At 46.0% G+C, this 13,480-nt stretch overlaps 1 protein-coding gene across 1 annotated transcript in view; it reads left to right on the forward strand.

The window, feature by feature from the left end:
- The first annotated feature begins 10,928 nt into the window (after positions 1–10,928).
- The window catches only part of LOC122376114 (potassium voltage-gated channel subfamily KQT member 1-like), a 40,958-nt gene continuing 38,406 nt past the window's right edge, over positions 10,929–13,480 (forward strand). The window contains exons 1-2 of the mRNA XM_043355808.1: positions 10,929–10,965; positions 11,717–11,892. Of these exons, the coding sequence (XP_043211743.1) occupies positions 10,929–10,965; positions 11,717–11,892 (213 nt within the window). The remainder of the gene's footprint in view (positions 10,966–11,716; positions 11,893–13,480) is intronic.

The raw sequence follows: 13,480 nt of genomic DNA on the forward strand, positions 1-13,480 counted from the left end.
TTCATTAAATGCAATAAAAAACATGGGTTCTCGAGTCTATGTCACTCATAGGACCGATCAAAATGGGTTATGTTTTAGAGACGTTGTCAAAATACCCTACAGTTTTTAGGAGCCGGTGGTGTTATCATGTCCTCTGTTTTTGAATATTTCCATACCGGTTCTTTCAAATTGCATTCAGTAAGCGACCATACATGCAATAAAAACAGTGGGTTCTCGAGAGTAACGTTACGGAATAGATTGAATGCTGATACGATGTTCAGCATGATTGGAGCGCAGATAGATCGAGTAGGACTTCATCGGGCTGTGGCACGTCGATGTCCTCTGATTTTGAATATTTTCACGCATTTTATAAGAAAATGCGATTATTTTCTTTCATTAAATGCAATAAAAAACATGGGTTCTCGAGTCTATGTTACTCATAGGACCGATCAAAATGGGTTATGTTTTAGAGACGTTGTCAAAATACCCTACACTTTTTAGGAGCCGGTGGTGTTATCATGTCCTCTGTTTTTGAATATTTCCATACCGGTTCTTTCAAATTGCATTCAGTAAGCGACCATACATGCAATAAAAACAGTGGGTTCTCGAGAGTAACGTTACGGAATAGAGTGAATGCTGATACGATGTTCAACATGATTGGAGCGCAGATAGATCGAGTATAGGACTTCATCGGGCTGTGGCACATCGATGTCCTCTGATTTTGAATATTTTCACGCATTTTATAAGAAAATGCGATTATTTTCTTTCAGTAAATGCAATAAAAAACATGGGTTCTCGAGTCTATGTCACTCATAGGACCGATCAAAATGGGTTATGTTTTAGAGACGTTGTCAAAATACCCTACACTTTTTAGGAGCCGGTGGTGTTATCATGTCCTCTGTTTTTGAATATTTCCATACCGGTTCTTTCAAATTGCATTCAGTAAGCGACCATACATGCAATAAAAACAGTGGGTTCTCGAGGGTAACGTTACGGAATAGAGTGAATGCTGATACGATGTTCAGCATGATTGGAGCGCAGATAGATCGAGTAGGACTTCATCGGGCTGTGGCACATCGATGTCCTCTGATTTTGAATATTTTCACGCATTTTATAAGAAAATGCGATTATTTTCTTTCATTAAATGCAATAAAAAACATGGGTTCTCGAGTCTATGTCACTCATAGGACCGATCAAAATGGGTTATGTTTTAGAGACGTTGTCAAAATACCCTACACTTTTTAGGAGCCGGTGGTGTTATCATGTCCTCTGTTTTTGAATATTTCCATACCGGTTCTTTCAAATTGCATTCAGTAAGCGACCATACATGCAATAAAAACAGTGGGTTCTCGAGAGTAACGTTACGGAATAGAGTGAATGCTGATACGATGTTCAACATGATTGGAGCGCAGATAGATCGAGTATAGGACTTCATCGGGCTGTGGCACATCGATGTCCTCTGATTTTGAATATTTTCACGCATTTTTTAAGAAAATGCGATTATTTTCTTTCAGTAAATGCAATAAAAAACATGGGTTCTCGAGTCTATGTCACTCATAGGACCGATCAAAATGGGTTATGTTTTAGAGACGTTGTCAAAATACCCTACACTTTTTAGGAGCCGGTGGTGTTATGATGTCCTCTGTTTTTGAATATTTTCATACCGGTTCTGTCAAATTGCATTCAGTAAGCGACCATACATGCAATAAAAACAGTGGGTTCTCGAGAGTAGCGTTACGGAATAGAGTGAATGCTGATACGATGTTCAACATGTTGGAGCGCAGTTAGATCGAGTAGGACTTTCATCGGGCTGTGGCACATCGATGTCCTCTGATTTTGAATATTTTCACGCATTTTATAAGAAAATGCGATTAATTTCTTTCATTAAATGCAATAAAAAACATGGGTTCTCGAGTCTATGTCAATCAAAGGACCGATCAAAATGGGTTATGTTTTAGAGACGTTGTCAAAATACCCTACACTTTTTAGGAGCCGGTGGTGTTATGATGTCCTCTGTTTTTGAATATTTTCATACCGGTTCTGTCAAATTGCATTCAGTAAGCGACCATACATGCAATAAAAACAGTGGGTTCTCGAGAGTAACGTTACGGAATAGAGTGAATGCTGATACGATGTTCAGCATGTTGGAGCGCAGTTAGATCGAGTAGGAGCAAGGCCCTATAAGTAGGACTTTCATCGGGCTGTGGCACATCGATGTCCTCTGATTTTGTGTGTACCAAGGCATTCTGTAAGAGACTGGGATTATTTACCTTCATTTAGTGGAATAAAAAACGTGGGTTTTCATGTCTAAGTCAATTAAAAAATCTATCATGACGGGGCATGTAAGACGATGATGTAGGCTGAGGATAACGTTCAATGATTTAGGGAGTGACGTTTTATGACGTTTTATTACGTCATACTGCAGCGTGAGTAGCTACATAGCCCACTCCCAGCTGAAGAAAAGTTGTTACATGAGTTTGCATTATACATTGGTGAAGTGTCTTCACTTGTTATTTATTACACTATGGCCATACTCTGCAGTACTGGCCTGGGCCCATGAGCAAAGTAATATAATATAGTTTGTTCAAGATTCAATATAATAAGTCTGCAAAACACATTCCAGCAATTGTAATTGAGGCAGAATGAATTGCAGTGAACTGCATTTGTATTTTTGTTGTCTGTGAAAAATAATAAATATACCTACCTATTGGAAAAATCGTGGACTTTCAGCACATTTGGCAGAGTTGTGTGACTCTGATTTAGTGGCTCATGTGGAACGCAACGAGCTGCGGAACAAGCTTGAATAGCATTTTGCCTCAGGGCTATCTGCCAGAAACATTTCATCTGCATAACTTTGCCTACAGGCAAGTCTGACAAATTTGTGGATTAACTGGGGTCCTTGTAAGCCTGCATATTAAGTTCTAGCCCACCAGCTCAGCCCTATTCTCAGTTTCAGCATTCAGCATGATAACAGTTCTGATCAAGTTCTGATTGTCACCACTGAGACACCAATGGAGTCCTCTGAAATTTTGCCTTTTTATTAGATTATTTGTAAGAGTTTTAGCTACATTTACATAGACCAAACGTTTCACTCTCAAAGATCTGCGACCCACCCCACTCGTCCAGTAGGATGCCTGGCGCGCAAACAGTCCAGCAGTGAGCTGCCAGCCGGTACACAGGGCAGCAGAAGGCGGCGGCAGCAACAGCAACTAGTGAACATGTCTTGGACTGCAGCCACGACATGATCTAGGCTAGCATCTATTCAATTTGTCCATGTACAAGTACCACAGCTCCTGCCCGAGGTCGCGCAAGTCAGAGAACTGACCACCTCCAGCCCAGGCGTGGTTCACAGTTCACTGACTCAAGACATTTCAACTGACCAGTCAGAGTTCATGTTTTGCAACTTTTATCCAAGTTATTTGTAATTGTAATATTCTAAACTGAATTTTAGGCATGACTTCATTTTTCAAGAGCTACACAGAACACGCCTTCCCTGTACAGCACGTCTATTGTCCCAACATTAGTCAAATAGTTGCAAGAAGCGACTTGAATGCGGAAACTGCCTGTTTTGAAGCCCTGTTGTCTGTTGGGTGACACTGCACAGAGGTAAGGATGGGGTGTGATTTTGCTGCTGTTTGTCAGGTGCAATATGTGTGTCAATGATCACAAAGTACTCTTAAAGGTTGAAAAAATGCACAGCATGGCCTAACAAGGCGCATTACCGAGGTTTTGACAAGCAGCGCAGCGACTGTGGTACAAAGGCCCAGTCCCATGCTCATGTTAGTAGCTGGATCTGCTCCCAGGAAACAAAGGTAAAACACTCTGTAGGAAAACTAAGCCATCTATAAAATCTAACATAAGAGCATTTCTTATTCAACATGCAGCACTTCCGCTTTCATCCGCCATCAGCAACTCAGTTCAAAGAATGATACATTACATCACTAAAATTTATTTCAAAACACCTCTGCATGGTGTTTACACAAACATCAGTCCTGTACTAGGCATGGTCGACCTCAGGCCACCCACACTTCAGCATACAGGGTATTATCAATGTTTAACGGCTCAAGGTTAGTCGTCTTGGATGCTCAGAAATAAAAAGGTGAACATTCATTGTCTCTTCCTTAGTTGTCACCATCAATAGATTGTGGACTCCTCAGAGCATGTCTTGATTATGGAGTTGAAACAGCAGTGAGCAAATCATTTATCATTTTGATACTATGATTAATTTTAGAGAGTTGCACACTTGAACTTGACACCTGCCATTGATAAGTTCATGGCTCTTGCATTCTTCAGTCACATTTAGGACGGCCTCTTAACTATTTAAATACAAAAATAAAAATACTACAAGAATTAGAAGACTATTAGAATTAGTTTGGCATATCAATTTATTTCTCCACCTCGTGGCACCGGAACGAATGGGCGCTGTTCCAAGAGGCGTTGTTATTTTTCAAGGTTTCGATAAAAACAAGTCGACAGATACAGAAACTTCGGAAAAGGCGGAAACGTCACAGGTTTTAAGTGCCAATACCAATACATTGTGGCACTTATTTGCACAGATGTCAAAATCAAACACAAATTTCTTTGCGATGAAGTAATTGCTGGAGAAACGGTTTTCACGGCTCTGATTTTCAAAGAACGCCCATCAAGATGGCTATCTCAACTCAATTCTAATGTTAAGGTGGGACAGTCCCTTTAATGTCGCCCCAAGTGCTGAAACTATAAATGAAGTGCTTTTAACCCTATTAGTGGCAGGCTCCTGGCTACCCCTATTAGTGGCAGGGGGGGGGCTGTTTATTTATTTATTTATTGCGGGTCTTTGTGGTATCCAATACATGACTGGCTTTTAAACCACAGTGTCATATACAATGTGCAACCGAGGTATAAGATAGGTAAAAAACATATTACACACATTGTACACAAACATTGAAAAGGTTAAAACACGTGAAAAAACATTGACACGCTAGCATGAAAAAGTTGAGACGGTGGAGCTGAGAGGTCGGTGCGCAGTATTTGTGGGTGGCAGTCGCACATCGCCGACAGGCTACTTCACCGACATTAGAGACGCTTTCACACGCTTTTTAAAATGACTGACTTTGTCGTTTCCGCGAACATTGTTATGCAGCCGGCTCCAGTTGCGCACAGCACGGACAGGCACGCACATCCTGGGCCCTGTTTCACGGCGGAGCGCTGCAGTGCGCTGCGCGCGTCGGTGCGTTGGGTTTCCATGGCAATATCAACAAACTTCGCTGTGACGCTACGCTATGACGTCATCGCAAAACGCTAGCACCGCAACGCCAGCACCATCCGCACGCTAGCAGTATTCGCACTCAAACTTCTGTTCAATTGATACAAGTTTTTCAGGGTCTCTGTTCGAAACGTGATTTACCATAAGCTAACGGATCGCACGCAACGTCATTCGAGTGACGTCAGGGGTATGCCTCAGCTCCCAGCGCGCTGCAGCGCGCGCAGCGTCGTGCGGTGAAACAGGGCCCTGGTCGCTTCCAGGCGGCATCGGAACGTTTCTAGCTGTCCGGCGGTTGATGCTCGCGTGGTTCGCTGGGATACGTCGGCTGTTTACGACCCCCCCCCCCCCTGATATCTCGAGATCTAACGGGCCGATTTTCAAAATTCAAGCGGCATTCGATTTCGCTCAACGTTATCTACATTTCTAAAAAATAAAAATTAAAAAATGTCAATAGGGGGTAGAGGGGGGTAAAAACGGGCAAATTGCAGATACATTTTAGACTGTTTATCACGGCCAGGTTTCTGAACCAATCTTAACGCAACTTTTGCCGATCGATAGAGAATGAACCAGGAATTCACATGGATCCTAAAAATATGCATTTTCAAAAATCATAGGCGGATACAGATCATTGAGATTGGGGGTACACAAAAAGTATAGTAAATAAGGTTTTTGTTGGTACTGTTTCTAAAAAGGGTGGAAATGGTCTTGTTATGTTACAATTTTCTTATGAGAGAACGACTACAATTGTATTGGTCATGCATAGGCGGTGTCAGGGCACCTATGTTGGGAGGTAAAACATAACCCCCCTTGTTGGACGCCTGGATCCGCCTATTATAGCAAAAACGTGTCAAAAGAGGATGCACAATAACTTATATGTTATCACATGATACCTTTCATTCACTGTTCGTAAAACTGGTGCATACAGTTATAATACATCAGCATCGTGATCTTCGCCCAAATGACTCGCTTCACGAATAGGACCCCCCAATTCCCAGTGCTCTGGAGCCGCCCCTGGTAAAGTTATTAACTTGAAAATTTCAGGGAATATGCCTAATTTAGTTTTAGGAAAAGTCAGAAAATTTCAGCATCGTAGCTTCAGCAGTTTCGGAGATATTCCCGAAAAACCTGAGGGGTGGATGAAAACAACCCCCCCCCCCCGCCACTAATAGGGTTAAGACAGCTCGGAAAGAAAGCAGAACAGCGGACATTTATATAACCAGTGGCTAATAATAGGGAGCTATCTCATGATTGCGATACTGCACACAAAACACAATCTGTAAGGGTTTTGGTCATCCTTCCTGCTCCTTGGTGTGTCATTCGGACTTCCGTGCCTTTTGATTACTGACGAATGATTAAACATTAAGTGAAGAACGAAATTGCTTCTGTTTTAACCCACGCATCGCGTGCGTGCTGGCTGTCTTCCGCCCAGTAGTCACGTCACCAAATTAATGCCGTAGCATTCTTAATTAGTAATGTTTAATTAACGCAGCAGGCCAAACCTAATTCAGTCCCGTGCCTTCATCCAATTACGTTATGCCTTACGTGCGTCACTGTCCACGGCTCTGCAGGCATACCAGTACCTCGGGAAACAGGGCGTGCTGGGACCGATTGTGTTACCGTTCATACCGGATCACTTAGAGACATATGTGCTAAATAAGTCATTTCTTTAAAAGCTCTGCTTCACATCAACCTAAAAGATTTTATGTTCATTATGTTCCATTTTGTTTTGCCGGTGACTGGACAAACTGCATATCGATGCTGACAACCATAAGGCTAATGCATTAATCTCTCAGTGTTTGTACTCTACAAGTAATTCAATTAGGGAAATAAGGACCCGATGAACCCTGGACTATTTTAGGTTTCTGCCACAGCATAACACACAAACCGCATGCACTTGATCCGATATCAGCTTATGAAGGCAGTCTGTCTTTACTGTGGCGGGCAGTATTTCATTCCAGTTTCATAACGTTCAATGGTGGCTAATATTTCATTGTTAATCGTAAATCGAGTACGGGACTGATTGGAGTCGGCGTTCGGCTGGCCTGAGGAGGGCGGCTGGCCTGAGGAGGCAGGCTTCCATCCTCCACAGACCGACCGATCGACACCCGTGTCGCGTGCGCACGCCACGTACCCCTCACACGTGTTATAAATGCAGCAGGTGTGTGACGTGCGGGGCCGAACATAAGCGACTCACGTGCGCGCGTCACGCACTCTGGCACGGAACGGGCGAGCCACCCTGATTTTCTTCTATCCCCACTCCTCCGCGGCACGGAACGTGCAAGCTATTCTGGCTGTCTGCTGCCTCACCACGCCCTTGTCGTACTGGGCAAACCAGCTACCTTGTCTGTCCCACTGCCTCTCCCGCCGCGCCGTGATTAAAGTGAGCGGTCTCAGACCGGCCCTCGGGTGAACCGTGTCTCGGGAACAGACGGCGCGGCGGGCTGGTCCGCGCTGGACCGGACCAGGCGGCGCGGCGGGCTGGTCACCGCTGCACTGGACCGGACCAGGCGGCGGGCTGGTCACCGCTGCACTGGATCGGACCAGGCGGCGCGGCGGTCCGCTCTGGACCGGACCAGACGGCGCGGCGGGCTGGTCACCGCTGGACCGGACCGGACGGCGCGGCGGGCTGGTCCGCGCTGGACCGGACCAGGCGCGGCGGGCTGGTAACCGCTGGACCGGACCAGGCGGCGCGGCGGTCTACTCGAGTAATGGTGGGAAGTGAGGAAGCGGAACGGCCGACAGTGCGCCGCTCTTGGCCACCCTGTGTGAGAGCCGGTGGCAGGCTTTGTGGCCCGGTGAGTTATGGCCCGGGTCATGCTCAGACATTCCGACAGCGCTAAATGGACCCATTTTGTCGAATATTGATCGCTAGAGAGCCGGGAAACCCGTCAGTGCCGGCTTACTCGGCCGGCCGCCGGCTTCCACCCGCCGTAACGATCAGCGAGGACAAGACACTTTGTCGGAGCATCCGGCAAAAATCCATAATTAATTATAGTAAATAAAGATAAGGTTATTTTCTTTTGCCTGCTTCCGGCTGCTCTTTGATGTCACTGCGAACACTTTATGTCTTATGAAAAGAAACATTTTTCATATTCAAATAAGGAGTAAGATAAGCTTGCATGCGTATATTTAATTTGATCCCAGCGCCAGGAGACTCAAACCAATCGAAATTTCACAAAAACAATCTGAATGCGAGCGTTGCGGTTGAGCAGTCTGGCAGTCAATCTGTACCATAACGGCATTTTTTATAAGCGCTGGTGGTCTGGTGTCTCTTCTCGTGTTATTATTTCAGTTCCCTTCAGAGGCACCGATTACAGACCTGAGTTAGGTAGTTATGCTCGTGCCCAGCGAGTGAGCCTGCTCTGACACGGACCCCGATTCCGCCCGGCTCGAGTGCCCATCAAGCGGTCCCACTGTCTGTTCCACCTCCTGGGAACGGTGAGTTCATGGAGGCACGCAGACAGGTCTGGCGTCAGCAATCCTTCAACGAGTCTGAATCATTGATCACCAGAGCTGCCACCAGGCCCCAGACCCGGACAGACAGGTCTGGCGCTCGTAGTCCTTCAACGGATCTGCATCATTCAGCACCACGCCACCAGGCACCCGACAACGGACTCGTTGACAGCCATGGGTCTCCACCTACTGGTATTATTCATTTTGCACACAACAGTGGCTGCAAATTCAGCATATCTCATGCGCAAGTCAGCGAGACTGACACGCGGGAGGCCCCGAGCTTCCCGGTATAATTATGTAATTATTCGATCTGGCTTATCTTTCATCGTCACCCTGTGCCACAGCAATTTACATTTCGTTTGTTCTGCAATTTCAGAAATGGCGTAAAATCTAAAATAGGAACTGCAGGTCTCGTAATAAAATTTCCTTTTGAGTTGTGCATACATACAATCCTACATTTTAGGTACATCCATGCATTGCTCTCTTGATTAACCCGCGCCCGGCTGGGGGTCCTGGATTTCCACGCCCTGCTGGGGGGGGGGGTGTTTGAACACCCCCCCTTCTAACTCGGCTCCTGGGCCACGTAGCGATACGCGGAAGGCGGCGTTCGAAAGAGCGTCAAAAATAATGAGGAAATCACTTCGGTCAATTTTTTGGTCAGGTCAAAGGTCAGGTCACCAGAGGTCATTGAAGGTAAAATTTCGCCGATTTCCAGGTCGAATGTCAACAATTTCCAAGAAGCCAACGCATAACTCGAGAACCAATAGAGCTACAGCGCCGCGGAAAAGCGCATTCGATAGCCCTATTAACGCCCTTTCTGAGTAATCTTCTCAGATTTGACCTAACGTCAACGGTTTTCCCTGCAGGGGGCAAAAACTGAAAAAATAGCCGATTTTTTTTTTCGGAAACAGTTTTTCTGCAATAACTTTCGACCCAAGCCTTGTACGAGCTTACTTTTACCGGCATCGTGTTCCTCTCGTCAAGACGCATCGAATGAACTATAACTTGACCTTGAAAGGTCAACTTGAAAATTTGACCTCAGGTCAAGGTCATGACCTGACCGGAAAGGGTCATGTTGCATATCAGTCGATCCGTATCGTCGAGCTGAACACATCTAAGGCGTTTTCATCGCTCTAGCATGCCTCTATCAAAAGTTATTTGCGAAAAACTGTTAGATACCATTCGTGACCTAAGATGACCTCAGGGCATAAACAGGGGTCACGGACACCATTTTCATGTTCAGTGTGTCTAAAACACTTGTAATTCAGTGTTTGGGAGTGTTTATAATGTCTTTCGTCCAAAAGAGGCGCATTTCAATTTTCTCCCATTGACTTATAATGGGGAGGTCGCAAAATTGACCTGACCTTAGGTCATCGATATCAAAATTCTGAGATATACATTTTGTACATGCTATTGCTCTTAGCAATCGCTGAATGTTTCAAAGCGATCGATCACTCGGTGTAGCTATGACAGACCTTGAAACTTTTTATGAGGTGAGGTCACTTCAAGTGACCCGGTGACCTGACCTTGAACGACCTTGGTCTGAAATTTTCACAACATGTGTAGAATTGATGTATGATAAGGTGTACCAACGTTTTTGAGATATTCGCGAAAAACCACAAGGGGGGGGTGTTCAAACACCCCCCCCCCCCAGCAGGGCGCGGGTTAATTGGAATGGCCCAAAATGTAATTTCTTATAATTTTTCTCCCAAATTATAAACACAAAAACAACTCTCAGTGTGTCTGTGTTTAAATAATTTTACCAAAAAGTTGTAAAATAGTCGAAAGTAAAAGCAACTAAAAATATTTTTAAGGTTTGAATATAACTCCACCTATATGTATGGGCGAAACCACGACCATCATTAAAGAAAAATCAAGTCCGACAATCTTGTTACAATACACAATACACTACACATGTCTTCATTCTTTTGTGGCTATGACTTTTCCAAGAAGAAAGCAATTTGGCTAATGGGACCCACCAGTTGGAAAAAGACTTACGGATAAAAGCAGCTCTCGTAATAAAACACGCCGTTCTCCGCTTCCAGACACTCGTATCTCCGACAAAGCCGCTCCCGCGATCATTCGACGCTCGCTCACCCATTCAACAAAGCGAGTACACTGGAACACAATCTAGGCTACACATTGACATTGGCCAGGTGTGCAGTTTCCAGCGCGTATCGCGTTGTGCCGGTGCCGTGGGCTTGTCCGCCCTCGGCCGTGGCATTGATCCTAGCCTCACCTCGGGAAAGCGATGGTCGTGCCCGGAGCTCGGCAGGCGAGCACGTGCGGTCAGGGGTGGACTACGAGCGGCCCGATGCGTGGGTGGGCTGCGGTCACACTGAATGGACGCTAAATCTGCTTAGAGAACGACACGAAACACCCATAGCGCACAAGAAAGGAGAGTGGGCGTAGCTGATGAACGAGTGAAGCTGGCGGACGGAAGTGACGTGGAGCCTGGAGGTATATGTAGTCCCAGTGACTGCAGCTCGCAGGCTCACGAAATTACAGCGAGACTGCTACATAATGGCCTTAAGATTTGGGTCTTAATGCCTGACATTTGTCGACGGCTACTACTCTCCATGAACCGTGCTACTATTATTCCTTTATTTAGTGCAGCGTGAACTGAAACACACAACGAAATCACATACGCCTTTGTTGTTTCGTGTTTGGTCCTTCTTACAATACAGAAATGTGAAGTGTGTGAAGTGCTGTTACCGACACTGTGGTGTTAATCTGCTTGTTTCCGAATTCTCCAGATCTTGTGGTGGTGGAGCGAACTGCAAATAGCCCTGCCTGCCGACTTTACTAACGTTCTGCATTTGTCCGTGTCGCTCGAGATCTGATTGTGGTGTTTGCCTCGATCGTGATGTGACCCTACGCGAACCGCCTTACCTGTCCTATTTATGCTGACTGAGTCTGTGATGGTCTCAGTCTCAGATCTAATTGTGGTGATGGCCTCGATCGTGGTGTGAACTGTGTTCTGCGTAGCCCTGGTCGCTATACTACGGGCCCTGATGACTGAGTCTGTGTCTCCCTCAGATCTGATAGTGGTGGTGGCGTCGATCGTGGTGCTCTCGGTGGGCTCCAACGGTCAGGTGTTCGCCACCTCCGCCATCCGCGGTATCCGCTTCCTGCAGATCCTGCGCATGCTGCACGTGGACCGGCAGGGCGGCACGTGGCGACTGCTCGGCTCCGTCGTGTTCATACACAGACAGGTGGGTCAGTCGGTCAGAGGTGGAGCCGTCATCCTTGGGTGGGGGGTAAGGATACGAACCGCTGTCTGAACAGGACTCGTATCTCCTTTCACTTTAACCCTTCCGATGGAACTCTGAATATGGTGAAGAGGAAGACGCATTTTAAAACTAGATTGTGGCCGTTTTCACGACGGAACTTTCGCAGAGGAACTTATTTGATACCTAAAAAGTACAGTCACCAGCAGTTGCTACCCATCACCCCCGGACGGCGGGGGAGCAAGCTACCACCGCCCCTGCGAGACTAGCGCCGCCATGCGCCAAGAAGTGGAAACACCACGTGACTGAGGCCACGTGAGGGCAGGGTCACGTGATGGAGGGGCGGAGCATAGTAGATTTTGCGCCCGACACTAACTGAAATGCAGCGCTGTGATTGGGCGCCTTAGCATGAATGGGGCCCCGGTGCCAGAATCAGCCGTTCGCCTTATATGGAAAGTGAGCCTTTGCGTTTCACTGTTCTGTATTGGTTTGAGAGCCACGGCACCATACGAATTGTGAGCCCCTTTGAACGGGTCACCGCCCGAGGCACTGAGGCGACGGCTGTGCCGGGCAAAGTCTAGCCTGGTGGCCGGTGGGAGAGGTGGGCCAGGGAAAGTGCGATCGAGCAGCCACTGCAACTGGGACGTGGATTGGTATTATCCAACCGCGACAAACGATGTCAGCAGCCTCTTCTCGTGTCATAGACAGTGTCTATGACACGAAAAGCTAGACAGACAACGTGGGCAGTGCCCAATCAAAAGCTACTAAACGATCCACTTAAGAAGTTGGCGAGGTAGCCAGACCAAATAAAAAGTTTTTAATTCGATTTTGGTTGACAAATGACATACAAGCCCGCTGTGATGGACCAAAAAAGGAGCTGAACAGTTCATACACCTTCTAAAAAGCTCAACGGTTTAAAAATTCAAAAGTTAAATGTTAAAATTCAGCCTGCATGTTTAAACTCTGGTCCGGCGCTGGCAGGAAGCTTATATTGCCACTTGCAATTCCACTACGTTGTAATATAACCAAGAGTTCTGTGATTCTGTGAGAGCAGCAACTGAAAGCCCCGTTGAGGGGGGGGGGAGGGCGGCGCGAAACGGCCCCCTCTCTCCTTTTCAGTCGATATCTCCTAAAGTATAGCAAATGTCGCCACCAAACTTTCAAGACCCCTCCGGGCATCATTTTTACACTTTGTGATAAAACTTTTCCAGAGCTCTTATGAAAGGTTAGTCACAAATGACGTCAGAGAAATGTCATGTTCTGTCATTTTCGACCCAATAAAAGGTTTAGCGGGAAGAGCTGTCACGCTTACAGTTTTGAAGATAACGAAAAATATTCAAGATCAAAAAGATGTAACATAAACAGCGCTACCAAACTGCCAACTCTTGTTTCCAATCAAAAATTGATTTTGACCATCAAAACTACAGAAGTATAACACCCCGAAAATACCAACAACTTTCAAAATTAAAACTGGAATATATGTTATAGAACATCTGCTCTAGATATGCCAAACTTAAACTCAATAGCTCCATTTTTAGCAAAGTTATGGCAAAAAAACTACTCAAAATGTAGG

The sequence above is a fragment of the Amphibalanus amphitrite genome, unplaced genomic scaffold (genome assembly GCF_019059575.1).
Source record: "Amphibalanus amphitrite isolate SeventyFive unplaced genomic scaffold, NRLGWU_Aamphi_draft 002022F_arrow, whole genome shotgun sequence".
NCBI lineage: Eukaryota > Metazoa > Arthropoda > Thecostraca > Balanomorpha > Balanidae > Amphibalanus > Amphibalanus amphitrite.